The 21,826-nt window shown below is 47.2% G+C and overlaps 2 protein-coding genes across 2 annotated transcripts; both read left to right on the forward strand.

Moving 5' to 3' along the window:
• The first annotated feature begins 1,664 nt into the window (after window positions 1–1,664).
• LOC118672297 (keratin, type I cuticular Ha1-like) lies at window positions 1,665–7,528 on the forward strand. The gene is made up of 7 exons (XM_036341904.1): window positions 1,665–2,057; window positions 3,522–3,604; window positions 4,508–4,664; window positions 5,612–5,773; window positions 5,858–5,983; window positions 6,129–6,349; window positions 7,066–7,528. Exons 1-7 carry the CDS (start codon window positions 1,710–1,712, stop codon window positions 7,175–7,177), a joined length of 1,209 nt encoding a protein of 402 aa, XP_036197797.1. The 5' UTR covers window positions 1,665–1,709; the 3' UTR covers window positions 7,178–7,528.
• A 6,164-nt stretch (window positions 7,529–13,692) lies between these two features.
• LOC118672295 (keratin, type I cuticular Ha3-I) lies at window positions 13,693–20,133 on the forward strand. The gene is made up of 7 exons (XM_036341903.1): window positions 13,693–14,127; window positions 16,021–16,103; window positions 16,783–16,939; window positions 18,133–18,294; window positions 18,379–18,504; window positions 18,905–19,125; window positions 19,326–20,133. The coding sequence occupies exons 1-7, from the start codon at window positions 13,780–13,782 to the stop codon at window positions 19,441–19,443; spliced, it is 1,215 nt and encodes a 404-aa protein (XP_036197796.1). The 5' UTR covers window positions 13,693–13,779; the 3' UTR covers window positions 19,444–20,133.
• The last annotated feature ends 1,693 nt before the right edge of the window (window positions 20,134–21,826 follow it).

Consider the following 21,826-nt stretch of genomic DNA (forward strand, 5'->3'; position numbering starts at 1 on the left):
AACCACTGAGCCACGCCAGCTAGGCTGAAAGTATATTTGAAACTCCATCTTGGAAATGACTTTTAGAATCACCCAAGAAAATGTACACTATTATTTTATAGTGACAAGTTTCTTACCCATCAAAGATGCGCTTTAGTTTGGTTGTTTATCCCACGCACTAGAGTTGGTTCCAAATGATATCTGGCTGATTCCAAAAATAAACACACCTTTAGAAGGTGAAGATTTGCCTCCAAATGAGGATCAGCAAAAGAAATGTCCCAGGCTGTGAAGACAAACTTGACGAAGGGGTGATCTGAGTACTGGACGTCGGGAAGGAATCAGCATGGAGCTTCCAAGAGGAAGTACTTTAAGGAATTGCTGTCATATTTTGAGCACTGGTCGATTAAGCATAAAATCTTCATAGTTCCTACCTCTGTCTGGAATAGCATGAGGGCAGAATATCCATTTGCCAAAATATACTGATGGTCACAAGATGCCACCAAGCACGTAACAATGGGGTGGCTTTTCAGGGTCACATCCTTTGGAGAACTGGGCGCAGGTGTTTCTATGTCAAAGACACTGAGGAATTCCTTTTTTCTAGCTTTTGGTGGGGATTTCACTTCCCCACTAAGCAGACTTCCTTCCATTAGAATGAACCATCCTTTTCTTCTTTGGTCAAGACCAGGCCTTTATTTCTGGGTCCATTCTAAGGTAGGAGGGGGTATGGCCTGGTAGTGGTTGAGTCCCATTGAATTCAATCCATGTGTGTCCTGTTGCATCTGAGCAGCGAGAAGATCGAAAGAGAGAGAGAGGGATGGAGAGAGCGCGGCCTTTGGAACCAGAGAGTTCCGGGTTTGCATGCTAGCTCCACCACGGAGGAGCTTGGTGTCCTCATCTACAAAGCAGGGTTTCAGGAGGACTGCAGCAGATGACGCATCTGAGGTGCTTAGCACAGTGGGTGCTCAGGAAGCAGGAGCCATTCTAATAACAGTCATACTGTGTGTAAGCACGTGCTACAGTCCTCAGGCTGTGTAGGTCCCAAGACGTTAGTTTTCTTAATGATCTGTGAACACTGAGGAAGAGCAGAAACAGAGCCTGGGGGGCGTCCTGTAACCTCCCCTCTGCCCCCCATTAGGAAGAGGCTGCCATTGCCTCCCCCTGCCCTGGATGGACTGGCTAAGGGACATTGAACTGGATGGCCTCCCAAGTCCTTTCTGACCGCAGCGTCCAGGATTCCCTACCCCAGGAGTCTGGTTTGCAGATGGGCTTCCACCGAGGGTTGGTCTCACCGAGTCCTTACTGAGTAGGAGCTGGGTGAGGCACAGGCCACTCCTTGGGTAGGACAAAGAGGCACAGACGTGCCCCCAACTCGGGGGGACAGGGGACAGCTGTCAATCTACCTCGACACCCTGTGAATAAGCGCTCCTGTGGACAAGGTAATAGGCTGGCCACTTTGAAGCCCTTAGTTAACCAACCAGCACGATGGGTGAGGAGTCCTGACTTAGCAAGAAGCCAGAGTAAAACATTTTACGAGGTGAAGGACTCGCGTGAGGCGGCTAGAAAATGAATGGAAAAATGGGTAATCAGGGTAGAGGTGGGCCATGCTGTACGTGGTTGCCACACCCACGGCTGACGGAATATAAAGGCCGAGGAGAGGGCCAGGGCTTACACCAGAGAAAAGGAATCAGGCTTTGACACTGACCTTCAGAGCTCGGCTCCCTCCCAGCACCATGCCTTACAACTGCTGCCTGTCCAGCCTGAGCTGCCGCTCCAGCTGCCCCGCCCGGCCCTGCGTGGCCCCCAGCTGCCACAGCACCCCCCTGCCCGGGGCCAGCAACATCCCCGCCAACGTGAGCAACTGTGGCTGGTTCTGCGAGGGCTCCTTCAATGGCAGCGAGAAGGAGACCATGCAGTTCCTGAACGACCGCCTGGCCAGCTACCTGGAGAAGGTGCGGCAGCTGGAGCGGGAGAACGCGGAGCTGGAGAGCCTCATCCAGGAGCGCTGCCAGCCCCAGGAGCCCCTGATGTGCCCCAGCTACCAGTCTTACTTCCGGACCATTGAGGAGCTGCAGCAGAAGGTGAGGGGTGGGCACCGCACTGCCATAGTGACCTGTTTATCCAAATTCAACAGACCCGCTTCCACACGGATTTAACACTGTGCAAAACTAATGTGGAGAATGAGGAAGACACAGACTTCATCAACTGAGGTGTGGCCCATCAGGTAGTCTTAGAACATCTGATTGGGGAGCCCCACGAGGGAAACTTACAGACTCGGGGGAGGGCAAGGCTTTAGGCCGAAATCAGACATAGCCATCTTATACTGCTTCTTACCTAAAACCAGAATATCAGATTCTTTAATTCCATTATGATATCCTGGTCTTGTTTTCAGAGCCCATACCATTCAAAACAAAACATGCAACCGAATTATTTCTCAGAACTAGGAATTTCATTGGTGAATTCTCAAGTATTCATAGCTTTTCAAATCTGTAGTAATAGGCTGTAGAAACAGCAGAAGGGTCCTTAACTCCAGAGCCTCACTGAAAGGCGCACTGTGCCACCCCCTAAAGCAGGCATGCACACGAGTGAGAATTCAGGGCCAGAAATGCAGAAGCAGAAGTGGGGATAAGTAAAGAGTCAGCACAGAGTGGGACTTAATACATAGTGCAAATCAGGGAGAGCTTCCCGGAAGAGGCAGCATCCGAGCAGAGTTTGAAGGATGAGTGCTATGCCAATTGCACAAGCTCTTGATTCTCAGAGGGGATCTACTGTCCACAGTTCTGTAGTTCTGACAGAGTGAATGCCAGAAAGAGCTGTGTAATCTGAAGAGCATGCATATTGATCCACACTTAGTACTAGGCTCAGTGCTGGAGTGAGGGATGAAGTACTAAGACAATCCAACAGGGGAGAGAGATGTGGCAATGAATGACCATGGTGAAGGCGGTAAGAAGTGTAACTAGCTAAGGGCAAAGTACTGTGAGAGCTCACAGAGGAAGTGACCCTCTGTAAGAACTGGGGAAGGAGGGGAAGGTGGGTTATGCAAGGGGTCTTGCTAGGTGGGTGAGGGCATCCCTGGGCACTCCAGGTAGAGGGAGAAGCTTTGTGCAACAAAAGCCTTGTCCAGGGTAACTTGAGGGGAGAGTGGAGGTCAGCAGGGCGAATACGTGGGTCTGGGAGTAGGATAACCAACTTGTCCCGGTTTGCCTGGGATCTTCCTGGGTTTAGCATCCCAGGAACCCCCTAATCCTAAGCTAACTGGGGCACTGGTCCCACTTTGTGAGGCTTGGTACCCAGGATGCTCCATGCCTACAGGAAGCCAGCAGCAGACCAAGAAGAGGATTCCTGACAGCAGACACATTTCCCCTCCACGGTTCTAGTTTGGAAATGATCAGTTAGATCAATCTTCCTTTTATCCCCAAACTGAACATCCGAGAAGACTCGAAGCTATTTGGGAGAAATGTGGCTTAATTAAAATAGCTTTTTACGTGAAGAGACAAGGCATTCTTTCTTAGTATAACTCACCTCACAATTAATTCTGGCTCCAGATCCTGTGCAGCAAGTCGGAGAACGCCCGGCTGGTGGTGCAGATCGACAATGCCAAGCTGGCCGCAGACGACTTCAGGACCAAGTGAGAATTCTCTAATGATCAGAGAAGTCTAGTGAGGGGCAGGCTGAATGGCAAAGTGAGGGACTCCATCCAGGGAGCATGTGAGCAGAAGCTGTCTGGATGCTATGGGAGGATTCTTGCATTGGCTTCGTTAGGTCCAATGTGTCCACATCTCCTCACACTGAACCTAAGATTCCGTATTTGAGGTTTAGTTTGAAGGAATGCCAGAAACCACCCATTCTTTCTCTCTTTCAACTTCATGTCTGGACCAAGTTTGAAAAGTGAATTTCACACTGATTTCTTAGCATAAGTTAGTCACTCTCAGCACATAAAAATACAGGAGGCAAAATCCATGTCAGAGAACCTATCAATTTTTCTAGGTATGACCATCACAATCATAAAATCCTTTGCATTTTGATGGGACCCTACAGTTGACAATGTAATTTTACTGATGACCTTTCTCCATCTTCAGGCCAACCCGATGAAGTGCTAGTGTGGTTCCCCTTTTACAGATCAGGAAGTCAAGGCTCAGAGAGATTAAGGAACTTATCCACAGCCACAGTGTCAAGGTTGAATCTGACTGACTTCTAATTCACAACGCCAGATGGCTTCTCGGGGTGGTTGGAAAGGAGGGCGAGACAGTCTGTATGTCAGGCTTACGAAGTTTAGACTCACTTAAGAAGGCAAGATGACAGGACGTAGCTGACAGCAACCTGTAAATGGACTCTTAGAACAAACGCAGTTACTATTAGATTAGAACCTTCTCTCCGGGGCTCAGGGAAGAAATAGGTCTTTTTACTCAACATGGTGATACTTTTTCCTTTCATAAACTTTGAAAAGAAATTCAAAATATAAGTCAGCCAAGTAAAGCCTGGGAGAAAGTCTTCCTCTTTAGCCTCCTTGAACCTTTGGCTGTGTGTGCAGGTACGAGACGGAGCTGGGCCTGCGGCAGCTGGTGGAGTCGGATATAACCAGCCTGCGCAGGATCCTGGATGAGCTGACCCTGTGCAAGTCTGACCTGGAGGCCCAGGTGGAGTCCCTGAAGGAGGAGCTGCTCTGCCTCAAGCAGAACCACGAGGAGGTGAGGGAGGCCCAGTCCCCAACATCCCAATAGTGAGAGTTCCACAACGCCCCTGAGCAGGATAGGGTGGGTCTTTGCTAAGCATCCTAGAGCTAACACAACATTTTGCTGGTTGCTCAAAACATATTTGGGGGATTGTTAGGGAATAAGTCACAGGCCTCCTTTTCTTTATTTTTATTTTTTAAATCTAAAAGAGTGTGTTCAGTTGACCTATTTCTACTTGGGGCCAGACCTGTAATGAATAGTCCAGACAAAGATGTTTAAGATCCTTTCTACTGTTTGATAAGATCTGTGATCTTCTGAATAGATGCCAAATGAATGACTGAAACTGGAACTAGATAGCAAACTCTTTGTATTAGGTGTCACCCTAGATATTAGAAACCAAGCTGGGTGGGTGAGTGGGTGGGTGGGTGGATAGATGGATGGATGAGGAAAGTGGGAGAAATGAAGGTTGATTCAAATAATGGTTGATTCTGACCTGATGATTGAATGTAATACTAGGAAATCAGATGCATGTCTCAAACATTAGATGTTGTGATGAAGAGGATACAACCCTTAACAGATAGTGTATAATGGTAGGAAATATGAAATAAATGGTAGTTGGTAAACCTCATTTCTACATATCTAAGTAGCAACAATTATAAACCAGTCATCATGCTAAGCTTATCACTGAGAAAAGAGAAAATCTGGAGAAAATGATAGAATCTTGAAGTGGGAAGAAACACTAGCAATCATTTAACCAAGCAGCCTCACGACACAGATGAGGAGAGGCTCAGACAGGAGGACTGAATCACAAGAGGTAATTTAGCTGGGTTTTCCATCTACTGGAATTCAACTCATAAATCCTAAATTTCAGTGCAAACCTCTTCCAACCACACCAGAATCCCTCAAAGAGAGCTTATTTTAGACTCTTTCTGTGGGTTCACTCCTTCTCCTTCCTCCACCAGGAAGTCAACACCCTGCGTTGCCAGATTGGAGACCGCCTCAACGTGGAGGTAGACGCTGCCCCCACCGTGGACCTGAACCGCGTGCTCAATGAGACCAGGTGCCAGTATGAGGCCCTGGTGGAGACCAACCGCAGGGACGTGGAGGAATGGTTCACCAACCAGGTGGGCATCTCAGCACATGGCCACCCAGCACCTTGGGACCCTTAAGGCAGGGTCTGATCCTGTCTCTCACCTCTGGTGTTTCAGACCCAGGAGCTGAACAAGCAGGTGGTGTCCAGCTCAGAGCAGCTGCAGACCTGCCAGGCGGAGATCATTGAGCTGAGACGCACGGTCAACGCCCTGGAGATCGAGCTGCAGGCCCAGCACAACCTGGTGGGTACTGTTCAGACCTGCTGGTGAGAAAGGAATCAGAGTCACAGGGCAGCCCTTTGGGTCATAGCTTCTTCAACCCTGTGGAACCCTATGGAAGACATGCTAAAGGAGCAGCTCTGTGACATACTTCCTCTTCCCCACACAGAGGGACTCACTGGAAAACACGCTGACAGAGACAGAGGCCCGCTACAGCTCCCAGCTGTCCCAGGTGCAGTGCATGATCACCAACGTGGAGTCCCAACTGGCTGAGATCAGGGGTGACCTGGAGCGGCAGAACCAGGAGTACCAGGTGCTGCTGGACGTCAAGGCCAGGCTGGAGTGTGAGATCAACACGTACCGGGGCCTGCTGGAGAGTGAGGATTGCAAGTGAGTACCCACAGGCAGCACAGGCCCAGTTCTACAGAAGGATACATTATGGACTTTGCAAGTCAAGTTTCAGAAGCCAACATGTCTGTAGAGACCAGATGTATGGTATTTCTGCTACCGTAACCTGGGCTAAAGGTATTTTCTGGTCCAAAGGATACTTGAGAGACTTGACTTGGACGCTGATGGGTACATAAAGCTTTGTACCACCTTCAGGGTGAGATTTAACCCAAGCGCCCCAATCCATTGTTTTGTGGATCCCAGTTGGACCCATCTGAGGCAGGCAACGTGAGGATCATATAACCATCATCGAGATGAGCATTTGAACATCAAAAGGGAGGATGACTCAGTAACTCAGGGTCTAGCACTTGGCCCCTAACACAGAATTTTTATGAATACAGTTTTGTGGACTTTTCAAAGTTCTGTATGGTAGGTCTTACTAATCCTGTTTTAGCGGGGAGGCCAAGGCTTTGAGGGATGAAGTGACTTCCCCAGGACTCCAGGGTTACAGAGCGAGGGCTGGGATTACAACACCAGGCTTGGCTCTTTTCTGCCATCACTGTCTGACTTTTAGAAGGGGTGATCAGAAGAGGCTTGGCTTCTTAAGGTGTCAGAGAATGAATTCCTCTTATCCCCATGTCTCCTGGGGTTGAGCCCCCTCCTTTTTAAAAGAGAAATTATCCCTCTCATGCTAACAAGCTAATACTTCTGTGTCCCAGCCTGCCCTGCAACCCCTGTGCCACGACCAATGCGTGTGACAAGCCCATCGGGCCCTGCGTCACCAATCCCTGCGCCCCTTGTGGCTTCCGAACCCGCTGTGGGCCCTGCTAGACATCCTGGTGCCAGCAGGAGGATCGCATGAAGACAGAAGACCACGGATGGACCAGCCCTGTTTCTCTGACAACCATCACTGCAGGAACTCACCGCAGGCATCACCATCGATCCTGGTCTAGAAGAAGAACATATGCCCAGCATGTGGCCAGCTCTGAGCCCTGCCTGCTTGATCCTCTTCATTCAAGGCTGCTCTCCTGTAGTTATTGTCTGAGCTGAGAGTCAGACAGGTCTGGGCCATGACGGTGTCATCTGAGATGTTTTGTGGTTCTCTCTGTTGCTTTGACCTTCTCTGGCAGTTCCCCAGTCCCTTTGCACATCTTCTAATAAACTTTCCTCTTGCAAAGCAGAGATGATGTGTATTCATACTTTTCCAAGTGTTCGCTCTATGTTATGTGCTTCTTATAAACCCACTTGAAAGCTTAGGCAGACTGTGTAGTTGAATCCTCTCCTAAAAGGTCTTCGTCATCATTAATTAACATTCATTAAGCACAAGGAGCCCCAGCGTGCACTCAGGCCAGCAGGAAACCAGTGGGGCCACGAAGGCAAGAGGCCTCATCTAAATATGATAAACACATTCATTATGGGACCTTACTTAGTAAAATACAACGGTTACCATTTCTAGAAAGTTCCACTGTTTCTTTCCCAAGTGCCGACGAGAAGAGGGACAGCAACCAAGTGCCAGGAACTGCACGGCTCATTTTCTCTCTTGCTCGCATAGTAACAACCATGGGCCTGAACCCAGAGCTCACTCTCTGAATGTCAGTTACATGTGAGGTGTGACTATGAGAGAATAAAACTGATTTCAAACAAGCACACAGAGTTTATGCATTCTTCAAAGTTGTCACCTGGGGAAAGATGATGCTCTTAGCAACCCAAACATCTCTTGAAACGCCTTTGGGCAAAGAACTCATAATAGCAGGAGCTTATATTTGAATAATACCCAACAGATTTTTCAAGTGTTTCACTTCTCATTTGAATGTTTTAATCACTGAGATCAAATTTGGATTTTGGGACCCCTCCCCCACAAAAGTACTTTAGCATCAAACTAGGACACCGAATCTTTGCCAATGTGAAAACCGACAGCTTTGCTGGGGCCCTGCTCCTACTGGTGCCCACTGATGTCGGCCAAGGTTAGTAGCTACCATGGCTATGGTTCTGTGGTCTGTGCGATGCCACTGTCCCAGTCATTGGCCAAACTCCTAGTCATGTCTTCTTTCCTTCAGATGAAGCTGACACTATCTCCCCCTGCTACGATGATGTCTGCTCCAATCTTTGTCTTCAATTCATACTCCAGTTCTTTGAATGTTTACTCCATTGTTGTTGATGTTGGAGCTCCCTTATCCAGACTTAAGGCATGAGACCCTGGGAGATAATTGAGTGACACTCCGTGCTGTGTGTAGAATGTCCCAGACCCGGTGGGTGCATTCCAGTCTCTCTTTCTTCCTTCATGGCAATTTCCAGCCCAGGAACCACCTCCACACCTTGTACAAATACCCCTGTCTAATCCTTCTCATCAGTTCTCTGTACATGCTGGGACCACTGTCCACCAATAGTTGCCTGCAGCTGCCTTTATCAGGGATAGGTGCTTCCCAAACACCATTGTCTTTTGTGTTTTGTTGTCATTGCTGAAAAGCCTACTGTCAATCTAATGGTGGTTCTATTGCTGATAATCCTTTTTTTTTTTTTAATCTCTCTTGGACTGTTTCTAAGATTGTCTCTTTGTTTCTAGTGCTGTGTAGCTTCACTGCATTATGTATAGGACTGGGGCTGGTTTTGTTTTCCTACTTAGGAGCGAGGGGCTTCTAGAACTGATTCATGCTTTTCAACACCTGTGTAAACTTCTCAACCACTATCAATTTTTAATATGGCTTCTGTCCTATTGTTTTATCCTTCTGAATTATTTTAAAAATAGCTTTATTGAAATATAACTCATACCATCTACACTAATAAAAGAGAAACGTGCAAATTGGCGTCACTCCGCTACGCCCACCAGCCAATCAGAGTGAATATGCAAATTACCCCGTCTTTGTTGATGGAGGTTAATTTGCATACGCAGGCGCAGAGCAAAGACAGAAGGCTCCAGCCGGAGTGAAGACTGAAGACTGAAAGACTGAAGACTGAAGAGGCTTGGCTTCTCCTCTGCGGCCGGAAGAAAGGTCTGGGTCCCGGGTGCCAGAGGAAAACCAGTGCCGGAGGAAAACTGGTGCCGGCAGCCTGGGGAAGGAAGGGTTATTGTGCGAATCTTCGTGCAACAGCCTCTAGTAATATATAATTTATATACCATAAAATTCACCTATATGAAGTATATAGTTCAATGATTTTAAATATATTGATAGAATAATGTAACCTTCACCATAATTTTAGAATATTTCATCACCCTCCCAAAGAACTCTTTTACCCAGTTAGTAGTCACTCCCATAGCCCCCTCCCCGCACCTGCCAGGACTAGGAAGCCCCTACTGTCTCTATAGATTTGCCTATTCTGGATACTGCCTATGAATGGAACCATACAATATGTAGTATTTTATGACTGGCTTCTTAAAATATAGCATACTATTTTAAATTTAGAACCCAGTAAGAGCAAGTTCAATTTCTTCTTCTTTAAATCTTCCTGTAACAATGAGCATACATTTTTTTAAGTTCACCTTTTCATTGAGAGTGCAGTCTTTTGAGGGATGTATCTTTTTTCAATGGTTTGAGTTCCAACACTCACACAAACTCTGCACATGAGCCTTGGCAAGCTTCTTCCCCCTCGGTGTCAACGCCTTCCCATCTGCAAAATGAAAGAGTTGAATGAGATGGCTGCCTAGGCCTTCCCTGGCAGTGCCAACATTCTAAGATTCTAGACTTCATATGACTCAGGCACTATCTGCAGAAAAGACATTTTATCATCATGTGTGTGGGAAACCCATTCTAAGAGTGTCGTCTGGCGAAGTGATCCTGAAATACCCAGTTGTCTTGGGCTATGGCTGACAGAACATTTCTCCAAGGCTGGGTCCTCTTGGCATTCTCTTCACCTGCAGCTGAGACCTACACATCGGCCAGTTCACGAGCAACAGGTCCTTTGATTCCCATAGGAAGCTTGGTTTCCCTTCATCACTTCCTAATAGCTCCCTTTGGAAACTGGCAAACTCAGCAGTTACCACAAGAGTGTGGATGCCAACCATGACAAAGGCTTTATTTCCAGAATAACAAGCTCAATGGCAATTTAATGATTATGTTGGAATAGGAGCCTTACCCGCGTCCCTTTACAGCTCTTTATTGTTTTAGAAGACTTGCAAGAATTTCCTTTTGGAATTTTTAATGTTAATTTTATGTCTTTTTCTTGCACAGAAGTAATATGTTTTTAAAAAATTTGGAGGAGACAAAAAAGAGTAGAGAAGAAAAAGAAAGCATTCATAATCCTACCATTCAAAAACATGCAGTGTTATCATTGTAGTGTGGTTCTTTTTTACCTCTCAATTGTCCTCATGGTTACAATCATTTTAATTTTATTATAACTATTTGTTTACCTTATTTTGGGTCAGTGTATTGCTCTTGAGTAGGGTTATCATCATTTGAACAGTTGTGATTCTAAGTTTCTCCAAACAGTGGGATATAATTCTGTATCTGATGGGATATAATTGTATCATCAATCCTAATATATAAAAAGCCAGGGGCCATCATGACCAAAACAACTGGACAGACAACCTAACAGTAGGCTGCGTGGGGCGACAAGGCCAGTGCGGGGGGGGGGGGGGCAGTTGGAGGTGTCCAGGCTGTCAGGGGGGCAGTAAGGGGCAATCAGGCAGGCAGGCAGGTGAGCAGTTAGGAGCTAGTGGTCCCGGACTATGAGAGGGATGTCTGACTGCCAGCAGTCAGACATCTCCTAAGGGGTCCCAGATTAGAGAGGGTACAGGCTGGGCTGAGGGGACCTCCCCCCCCCCATTCCCTGTGCATGATTTTCATGCACCGGGCCTCTAGTATAAAAATAAAAATTGAAATCAGTCCATAAAGTACTTCAATATTGCTGAATTCTATCACCTCCACATTCACCCTTCATTCTTCTTCAACTAAGTATATCTATGGTGGACAAGATTTTCTGCCCTCTCCCCCTCACTGCCTTTAATTTCTCTCCCTAGGACCAATGCAGATCGGATTGGTTGTGAAATTATTGAACACTTCTGAAGCATGGTGATGGGGGCTGGGACTTCAAGGGGTCAGCAGATTTGGGTTCAAATGATAAGACCCTAAGCAAGCCATTTCTCCATCCTGTGCCCCTGTTTCCTCATTTGTACAGTGAGAGACTTGAATGAGATAATCATTAAGATCCTTACCATCACACTTGTTCCAAGATGTGCCCTCTGTCTTTTGATAATTTTGGCATTTGAGCTCTACCTTAAGAGGTGGAAAGAGGAAAGGAAGAGCAAAGCAGTCTGGTTGCTGATCTGCAGCTGTAGCTGAGCGGCTTGGGCTCTGCTCGAGCACCTTTATTTGAGTTCTGCTGTGTCCCCTGCTAGGACGATGGTAAGGAGCCCCTCTTCTCCCTGGGCAGTATATCTAGGCACACAACTGAATTCTTTCCTCATCACCTCCCTTTAGGATATTAAGTACATCTCACCTTATGCCTTGCAACAAAATAGAAGTTACAGGCATGGACAGTTCCAAGTGCTTCTGCTTCTTGGGTAATTGTTCCTACATCACCAACTATTATAAATCATCAGATCCAAACAAGACTGACAGCCTTGAAGCTGCTTAAAGTACATTAATTATGGTAAGAAAGTCTGTATGGGTAAGAGCAAAGCTCACAAGCTTTATAATCAGGTGTACAAACTGACTGTGGCAGGATTTCTCTAAACAATGAACATCTCAGCTCAGGGTGTTTAAAGTCTCAGTTTACCAAAGTTCAGTGTGGGTGTTATTTTGAAGAGCACAGGTGTGGTATAGGAAAGGTCCTGGCAACTTGCTGGTCAACTTATCCAAGACCCTCTCCATGGTTCTGATCTTACGGGGCCCCTTGCCACACTAAGAGTTTTGACCGTCAGCTCCACTTTGATGCTTTCTCCTCCTTGACCTTCTGTCGTGCCATGAACCGGCTCTCTTCATGTTCTCTCTCCAGTTCTCCATTTCATCCTGCTCTCTGGTTGGGGAGTTTTCCAAAGTTTGGTCCTCAGCCCCTTGTTCTTCTCTTTGTGGACTCTCTCCCTGGGCTTATTTCTCTAGCACTCATATCTGCACTGGGATTATATCTGTCAGGAATTCTAGTCAACTCCAAGGACCTGCTGAACCTTTCCCTGTTCCTTCAAATGCAGCTTATCAAGAATGAAACTACATCACTTCTCTCCTTAGAACCTTCAATGGCTCCCCTTTCCCTTTAAGATAAAGCCCAAACTCAAGCACCTTCATATAAGGGCCCTCCATACCTTCAGGGAACTCATCTAGAGAGAGAGGTAGACATGAATCATGACAACGACATGTTCAAGGTGAGATGAGAGCTTGGGAAGGAGGAAGAGAGGATCTGTCAGAATTAGGAAAGGAGGTAGGTCATTTGTACCTATGCAGCAGGGGAGGATGGAAAGAGTCTGCTTCTCCTCCACCCTCATCTGTCACTCTCTGGCTCACACGGTCCTTACTGAGCTTCTCCCAGTTCCTCTGATGCAGAACTTCCCAACTTACTGAGGTCTGAAGAAGTTAGAGAAGGAGGTAGTTGACTTATTTAGGAAGCATAGTATGATGGAAAGAGGAGAGATCCGCGCTGGCATCCTGGCTTCACAACATATTAACTCCTACCCTCTATGCCTTGTTTTGCCCATCTGTAAAATGGGTATAATACCACTCATCCTTGAAGGCTCATGGTGAGGATTGAATGAGCTCATGTTTCTGAAAAGTGCCTAGCACCACCTTGGACCTATGTAGGTGCCCAACAAATGCTAGCTCCATCTGACCACAGCCCTGGTCTGACCCTCCATTCCTCACTGTTCCCTGTCCGAACTATGATCCTGGTGAACATCTGTTATTTGGTTGATTGACATTATCACAGATATAGGTGATGCCCGCATATCAGGCAACGGCCACTGGGAACCAGGCAGTTTGAATGGTTCCAGAGGGATTTATTCTTCTGAGAACATGGGTTTAGAAGCAAGTGCTGGAAATTTGACCTAGCCAAGGACACACAGGCAGGAGCTAAGTTTTTCTGTCATAGCGAGCAGAGCCAGAGGCTTGCCAAGGAGTCAGGGCTGGGAAGCCAGGAAGCAAAGGAACGACAGTATTCCTGGCCTTGCCACGCCCAGTAATAAAGGCCAGGGCGTTCGCGGGGCCAGTGCTTTGAAGCCACACAGTGAGGCTCTTACTTCATCGACGCTCAGCATGGACGAGGAGTCCTGAGGTAGGGAGAAGCCCCAGTAAAGACTTTTATGAGGTGAGGGACTCTTCTGAGGAAACATAACAAACCAAGGGGAAGGGCTTTTGACCATCGCCAAGTAAGTAGGAATAAAAGGGCTGCCTTCCATGTCCACACCCTCTGCGGAAGGGGTATAAAGGCTCCCAGAACTAGGAGACCCACACGCTCCTTGGAGAACTGGGACTCTGTCTTCAGCCGGCGCCTCGCTCCCTCCCAGCACCATGCCTTACAACTGCTACCTGCCCAACCTGAGCTGCCGCTCCAGCTGCCCCGCCCGGCCCTGTGTGGCCCCCAGCTGCCACAGCACCCCCCTGCCCGGGGCCAGCAACATCCCCGCCAACGTGAGCAACTGCGGCTGGTTCTGCGAGGGCTCCTTCAATGGCAGCGAGAAGGAGACCATGCAGTTCCTGAACGACCGCCTGGCCAGCTACCTGGAGAAGGTGCGGCAGCTGGAGCGGGAGAACGCGGAGCTGGAGAGCCTCATCCAGGAGCGCTGCCAGCCCCAGGAGCCCCTGATGTGCCCCAGCTACCAGTCCTACTTCCGGACCATCGAGGAGCTGCAGCAGAAGGTGAGGGGTGGGCACCGCACTGCCCTGGCAGGACGCTGTAGGGAGGGAATGTGAGCTCTGATTCAGAGATAAGACGGGCTCTTGGGGGGAATTAAAACACAGGGGTTCAAGTCTGGCTTTTCCATTTTGTTTCCTGGAGGCCCATGTTCTTCTAGGCTCAGGACTGTTAGGTCTGAACATTTGCATAGTGTTAGTCTTTGTGGAGGTAGCAGCACTTTGCATAAATACGCTGTAATTAAAAGCTGCTGTGCATTTGCCAAGCTCCGGAATTACTACCCTGGGGTGAGAGAAAAGACTGGGCCCGAGAACCTTCGGTAAAGCGGAACCTTCTGTAAAGACCAGACCATTTCTCTCTCTCGCATCTGCACTTTTGATGGCTCTGACCTCTTACTACTATCCTCTGTGGGTCCCTAATCTCTGTGACATCATTGTCCTGACCTAGATGCCTCTGGGTTTCTCCTGGTTGTACTGTCCAGTGAGGGCATACAATGGTTGGCTAGAACCAGAAAGCTTGAAAACTACCTACCAGGACATGGTGCCAAGCCATCCTGGGTAGCCGGGAGGGCATGGCTGCTTTCCTGATCCATCCCATGTTCCCAGCTGCAAGTTTATTTCCTTACTAGAGGCCCGGTGCATGAAATTCGTGCACTCAGTGTGTGTGTGTGGGGGGTGTCCCTCAGCCCAGACTGCACCCTCTTGCAGATCGGGAGCCCTCAGAGGATGTCCGACTGATGGCTTAGGGGAGCAGGCCTAAGCCGTCAGCCGGACATCCTTAGCGCTGCCATGGAGTCTCCCACCACCTCTGCTGTGCTAGCCAGCCATGAGCCTGGCTTCTGGCTGAGTGGTGCTCCCCCTGTGGGAGCACACTGACCACCAGGGGACAGCTCCTGCATTGAGCATCTGCCCCCTGGTGGTCAGAGTGTGTCATAGCAACCAGTCATTCTGCAGTTCAATTTGCATATTAGCCTTTTATTATATAGGAAAATGTCTTATGGGCAAGGCCTCTAATTCAAATTTTTTTAGGTAGTTAAAGGGAGGGGCAGAATTTACACTTGAGCCTGAAGCTAAAATTGCCCTTAGCTCAAAAATCTGCATACCACTGAGACATATTGGTGAGGCTCATTCCGAACCCCCACACTGTTCTATTGTGTGTATCAGTATTGGGAACCATCTTTTCTCTTTAGTGAAAGGAACCTTTTGTTATGTTACAATGACTATACCTCATGAGTTGTGTTTTGGCTTCAAGCCTGTACCCAGTATTCATGCAGCAACTTCAGCTCTTCTGTTCAATACTTACCTGGCATATCTTTTATTTTCTCTAAATCTTTCTAGATTTTTATGTATTATACAGGAATAGCCGTTTTTCTCTCTTGGCCTGATCACAGCCCCCTGGGCAGTCAGTGCTGGGTCGAAGAGGCACCCACAGTGAGGCAGTCAATGCTGTGTTGCCACGGCGACCCAGCACGACTGCAGGACTGACTCCCGATGTTTGGTCGAGCTTTCGGTCATTTTGGACGTTATATATATATATATATATATCTTCCCCGTTGGATTGGGAGTTTCTTGAGGGCAGGATCTTGTGCTTACTCATTTTTGTATCCTCAGCTCTTAGAACCATGCCAGACATATAGTACGTTTTAAAAAATAAATGTTACTTATTATCAACTTCTCAGTACTGCTTATTAGGAAAGAAAAAGAAAGATAATTTATCTACTGATACTTCTCTGGGTGTTCTTTTCAAATTAAATTTCTCAAATAGTTATTGAGCCCAGAGATAGCACTTAATAGTCTTATACAAGATCTGCTAGGGTGCTCCTTCCAGATAGATAATTAGTAGGGACTGCCGCTGCTGAAAGTAACCCAGCTCACTCCAGCATGTGTTGGGTCTTCCAGATCCTGTGCAGCAAGTCGGAGAATGCCCGGCTGGTGGTGCAGATCGACAACGCCAAGCTGGCCTCAGACGACTTCAGGACCAAGTGAGTGGCAAGCGGGGTGCTGCCTTCTCTCTGTCCTCTCCGTGCCCTTAGCCTGTGCTCAACTCTGACGAACATCAACAGAGCGTTTCCCTGCGTGTGTTCCCCAAGGGCTCGAGGCTCACCAGAGCTCAGAGACCTCTTTTCCGGATTCACCTCCTGCTTCTCTGCAGAACATCCCCCAACCTAGTGCTGGAGCCTGCTCCCCAATGCTCTCCTCTGAAAAGAAGTCCATCGGGAGACTACGGGAGATGTATTAATTTTGGACATCTCACCGTTTTCATGGGCTTTTATCCCTTTAAGTCCACTGGCTCTTTATTTATTAAAAATAATTACAGCCTAGCTGGCGTGGCTCGGTGGTTGAGGGTCGACCTATGAACCAGGAGGTAGGTCACAGTTCAATTCCCGGTCAGGGCATATGTTTGAGTTGCAGGCTCGATCAATGATACTCTCTCATCATTGATGTTTCTTTCTCTCCCTCTCCCTTCCTCTCTGAAATCAATAAAAATATACTTTAAAAAATAGTCACCAGGGAATTTTCCTCTAGGAGCTACTGCTCGGTGTTAAAAACCTAAATGAAGGAGATGGTTGTACGAACACAAGCCCCAACTCCCAGTTGTCTGACAAACCAAACCAGAGTCTAGGTCAGGTCTGCATCTGATGCTCCTGTTACGTATCGCAGGTATGAGACGGAGATGGGCCTGCGGCAGCTGGTGGAATCGGACATAAACAGCCTGCGCAGGATCCTGGACGAGCTGACCCTGTGCAAGTCTGACCTGGAGGCCCAGGTGGAGTCCCTGAAGGAGGAGCTTCTCTGCCTCAAGCAGAACCACGAGCAGGTGAGGTTTCCCAAGGAGCAACGGGCTTGAACTTGCCACGGCCTGTTTCCAACCCCATGGGGTGTGGGAGAGGCTCAGCAAGCTGGGGAACGTGTTTTCCAAACAAAAAGGGGTTTATCGAGAATGAGTAACCTAAACATCCCTGATAGCAGATTAGGAGTTTTCTGCCGGAGGCAGGAATGAGAGTGAAGGAAGCTGGCGGGCCCAATAATGAAAGGCCGGCAACCAGGCAGTCCCCAAGTCAGAGCACGTCCGCGGGGGTCTTTTATCCAAATTCTCCACTTAGCAACTGGAGAGGCCAGGATGAGGCCTCTCGACACAGCAGAGAGGGCTGAGCTGGAAACGAAGCCCCTTTCTTTCTTCCTTCTCGTTCAGAGCACTTTCTGCTGGACAGGAAACACTGAGAAAAATGCTCACCACCACTGCTCGGTTGCACAATAAAGAAAACTGGTATTACGTGCAAACCTTAAATTCCCAAACAATGTAAATGGTGATAGTTGATATTACTCAAGTGCATGTTGGGTGCCAAATGTTGTACCAAGTGCTTTTGAACTCCAGAGGTAGAAATTGGGGCATTTAGAAGCTTCTAGAAGCCATATAGTAAGGGGTAGAGGTGAGACCCAACTCAAAGCTGCCTGACGTGCACCAAAGCCCAAGCACCACACAATGTTGGCTCAGTGAGATCAGCAGTGAAATGAAGAGACACTGATTTCCTCCAGCAAGATCTATGCTGGTGGAACCAACAAATCACCAGTTATGCGACGATGGCAGATTTTGAAGTAAGCAGTCTTTAATTCATCTTTGGCCAGACTCTACCCTTTTCATTACCCATGGTTAAGAATCCAACATAAGAGGCTTTCTGGTATACCAGCAAAATCCCTGAACTTGGTGTTTGGGGACCCACAGTGCAAACTGTGGTGCATTACACTTCACCTTCCACATGAGGAGTGCTACACTGCACACGAGGCTGGAAAGAGGTCATGGACTTGAAAGCATTTTGTATAGTGAAATACACAGATTAGTCATGAATATAGAACCCAGTTAATGAGAGGATCAGAAGGAACTGAGCTGTTGAAAGCTTACGAATGATCACAAGTTGAATTGCATTCTCAGAGGAGAGGATCAGGATCCTTTAATTTTTTAAATCATTAAAATGTAATAAATACTGTTCCAATATTTTAAATCTCCATCAGGAAGTCAACACCCTGCGTTGCCAGATTGGAGACCGCCTCAACGTGGAGGTGGACGCTGCCCCCACCGTGGACCTGAACCGCGTGCTCAACGAGACCAGGTGCCAGTATGAGGCCCTGGTGGAGACCAACCGCAGGGACGTGGAGGAATGGTACACCAACCAGGTGGGCATCTCAGCACATGGCCACCCAGCACCTTGGGACCCTTAAGGCAGGGTCTGAGCCTGTCTCTCACCTTTGGTGTTTCAGACCCAGGAGCTGAACAAGCAGGTGGTGTCCAGCTCAGAGCAGCTGCAGACCTGCCAGGCGGAGATCATTGAGCTGAGACGCACAGTCAACGCCCTGGAGATAGAGCTGCAGGCCCAGCACAACCTGGTGGGTACTGTCCAGACCTGCTGGTGAGAAAGCAGGGGAATCAGAGCCACAGGGCAGACCTTTGGGTCACAGTCTCTTTAACTCTCTTTTTTTTAAAAAAAAAATAAAATGTTTTTTTGATTTCAGAAAGGAAGGGAGAGGGAGAGAGAGAGAGAGAAACATCAATGATGAGAGAGAATCATTGATCGGCTGCCTCCTGCATGCCCCCTAATGGGGATTAAGCCTGCCACCCAGGCATGTGCCTTGACTGTGACCTTCTGGTTCATAAGTCGATACTTAACTACTGAGCAATCCTGGCTGGGTGTCTCTTTAACTGTGGAAGCTTGTGACTTCTATGGAACCCTATGGAGGGACATGCGAAAGGAGCAGCTCTGTGACATTCTTCCTCTTCCCCACACAGAGGGACTCACTGGAGAACACGCTGACGGAAACAGAGGCCCGCTACAGCTCCCAGCTGTCCCAGGTGCAGTGCATGATCACCAACGTGGAGTCCCAGCTGGCCGAGATCAGGGGTGACCTGGAGCGGCAGAACCAGGAGTACCAGGTGCTGCTGGACGTCCGGGCCCGGCTGGAGTGTGAGATCAACACGTACCGGGGCCTGCTGGAGAGCGAGGACTGCAAGTGAGTATGAAGCTAGTTATACTTTCCTTGAGAGCACACGAGATTGTGGGGGTTGAGGGCTCTTCTTGATGGAAATCATTTTATAACTTCAAGAGTTTGGTTGGCAACAAAGGAAGAAAGATATAAACAAAGTGTGTTTAGTATCTTCCAGTTTCTTCAGCTCATGTCACCCTAACTTGCCCCAATGGTTTTGTCTCCAGTCTTCCCTGCAACCCATGTGCTACAACCAATGCATGTGACAAGCCCATTGGACCCTGTGTCTCCAATCCTTGTGGCCCGCGTGTTCGGTGTGGGCCTTGCAGTACCTTTGTGTGCTAGAGGCCCTGGTGCCAGGAGGAGGAGAAGGGCTCCGAAGTCACATCTCAACTCTACTTGGTTCAAACATCTCCAACAGTGACCACTTTGGATAAAGGAAGAAACTTCTCTTGCACCAGCTTCCAGGGTTCACCTCTAGGCTTCTGATGAAATTTCTGGCTTGATTCTTTCCTATAAGACAGCGTTTCTCAACCTGTGGGTCGCGACCCCTTTGGCAGTCGAATGACCCTTTCACAGGGGTCGCCTAAGACCATCCTGCATATCAGATATTTACATTACAATTCATAACAGTAGCAACATTACAGTTATGAAGTAGCAACGAAAATAATTTTATGGTTGGGTCACAACATGAGGAACTGTATTTAAAAGGCCAGAAGGTTGAGAACCACTGCTATAAGAGATGGCAGAGTCACCTTACTGTCTCCATCTTCTGAGACACATAGGGAAATCTATAACAGGGTCAAGTAATACCTATTATCACAGTGACATTTACATAATGTGTTGTGCTTTCACAGGTACTCATCTAGATGTGATTGTAAAATAATTTCATTAAATGTGATATTGCTGATGGGCACACTATGAAGCTAAACATAATTGGGAGACGTTTTCCTTGTCACTCTTTTGGTCTTTGGAGATGCAAGAAAAGATGCCTTGTTAACCTCCTAATAAACTTTTAATCTGGCACAAAAGTGATAACTGTCCTTTTCGTTCATCAATTCCAAAGTTGGGCGTCTTGTATAAATAACAAGTAACCGGTGTTCTTCCAACAAATGAAGGGATCATTCACTCTAATATATGGTCTGTGACTTCTACTTAAAGGAAAAGTCTCCACTAGACACACCCACTCATTCTTGTGGATTTCAGGTTTGGGAAGAAGGTGGTGGGAAAGGAATGGCAAATCCATGAGGGTCTCTGCAAACGTTTTCTGTCAAGCTCTTCAGAGGGAACATGCGAGCGAATCACAGAAACAGGTCAACAACAGAAGTGGATCTTGAGAGGAAGTCTGTGCCTCTTGGCAACGTGAAATATTGTAACCTGGAGAGAACTAGGAAAAATATACGCAGCCAACAATCATCTTCTCCAACTCCATCTCCGCATGTTGGACAGGTTTTTGTCCACAGCCATCAAAATCAAGCAGTGACTATTTCTGTTCCTGAAAATTTCATAGTTATGAACACATGCAGAAATATATTGTACACAGAACCAGACTTTTAAGTCAATACATTACAAGTCACTAAACCAAAATGTTAAAAAAGATTCCTTTTCAATCACATTCTCTCACCAAAATATTATTAATGTTAACATTATCTTTCATATTATTGAATTACAATATATTTTGGGAGTGCCAATGTTTATGTCTACTTTATAATAAGAACTAATATAATTTTTAAAGCTTTATCACAGAGGACTTAGTCCTTTAAAATTTTTTATTAGTCATGTCTGGTGCCTATTTAACAACATGCATAATGTTTTACAGATGTAGTATATATACATATTATAAAATGCATAAAAATAAGTAAATATATTATAGGTTTGGACTCAAAATTTTTTTAGTAGGGGAATAAAAAGAAATATGGTGAAACCCAGTAGATTGGTGAGCCCTGTTTCCCCATAACCCCTTGAAAAATTGGGATATGACATTTCAACCTGAAATAAAGGTGTGAGTGGAAATTCTTTGGAACACACTTGTCTTATTGGAGAGTTGCAAGTCAGACAGTTTTGTTTCGGTCACAAAGATCCTTTTCCCAGTGAGAAGATTGATCGCCCTCACCACTGTGGGAGGGGATCATTCAGTCACTGAGGGCCCCATAGAGAGCAAAAAAGCAGTGGATTCGCTTCCTTTGCCTGAGCTGGACCTTCATCCTCCCCTGCCCTTGGACATCGTGCCCCTGGTTCTCTGGTTTTCAGGATCAGACAGCATCACACCACCAGCTTTCCTGGTTCTCTGGCTTGCAGATGGCAGATCAGGGGGCTACTTAGTCTCATAATCACAGGAGCCAGGTTCCATCATACATCTCATCACATACGTATATCTCCTATTGGTTCTATCTCACTGAAGAACCCCAATACATGGATAGAGAGTGCCAAGATGGCAGGTAATGGGGTTTGTGGTGGCATGAATGTCCCAAACATAAAATACAGGCCTGGGCAGCTTCTCCTGGGAATAGGAGACTGGAATGGAGACAAGTGTGCATTCAACATGGACCATCTTTTCTGGTTCTCACTCTTCCCTGGCTTCTGCAAACCTGGAGGTAGGTATTGAATTAAATTTGCCTTCAGGGTCAGCTCAGAAGGTTTCTCTCTTCCTTCCTTCAACTTCCTTTGAATAACCCCCTTAGTTTCTTGTTTATGGGAGTGAGGGAGGAAAAGAGAGATGAGAGAGAGA

Source organism: Myotis myotis, unplaced genomic scaffold (assembly GCF_014108235.1).
Source record: "Myotis myotis isolate mMyoMyo1 unplaced genomic scaffold, mMyoMyo1.p scaffold_m19_p_17, whole genome shotgun sequence".
NCBI lineage: Eukaryota > Metazoa > Chordata > Mammalia > Chiroptera > Vespertilionidae > Myotis > Myotis myotis.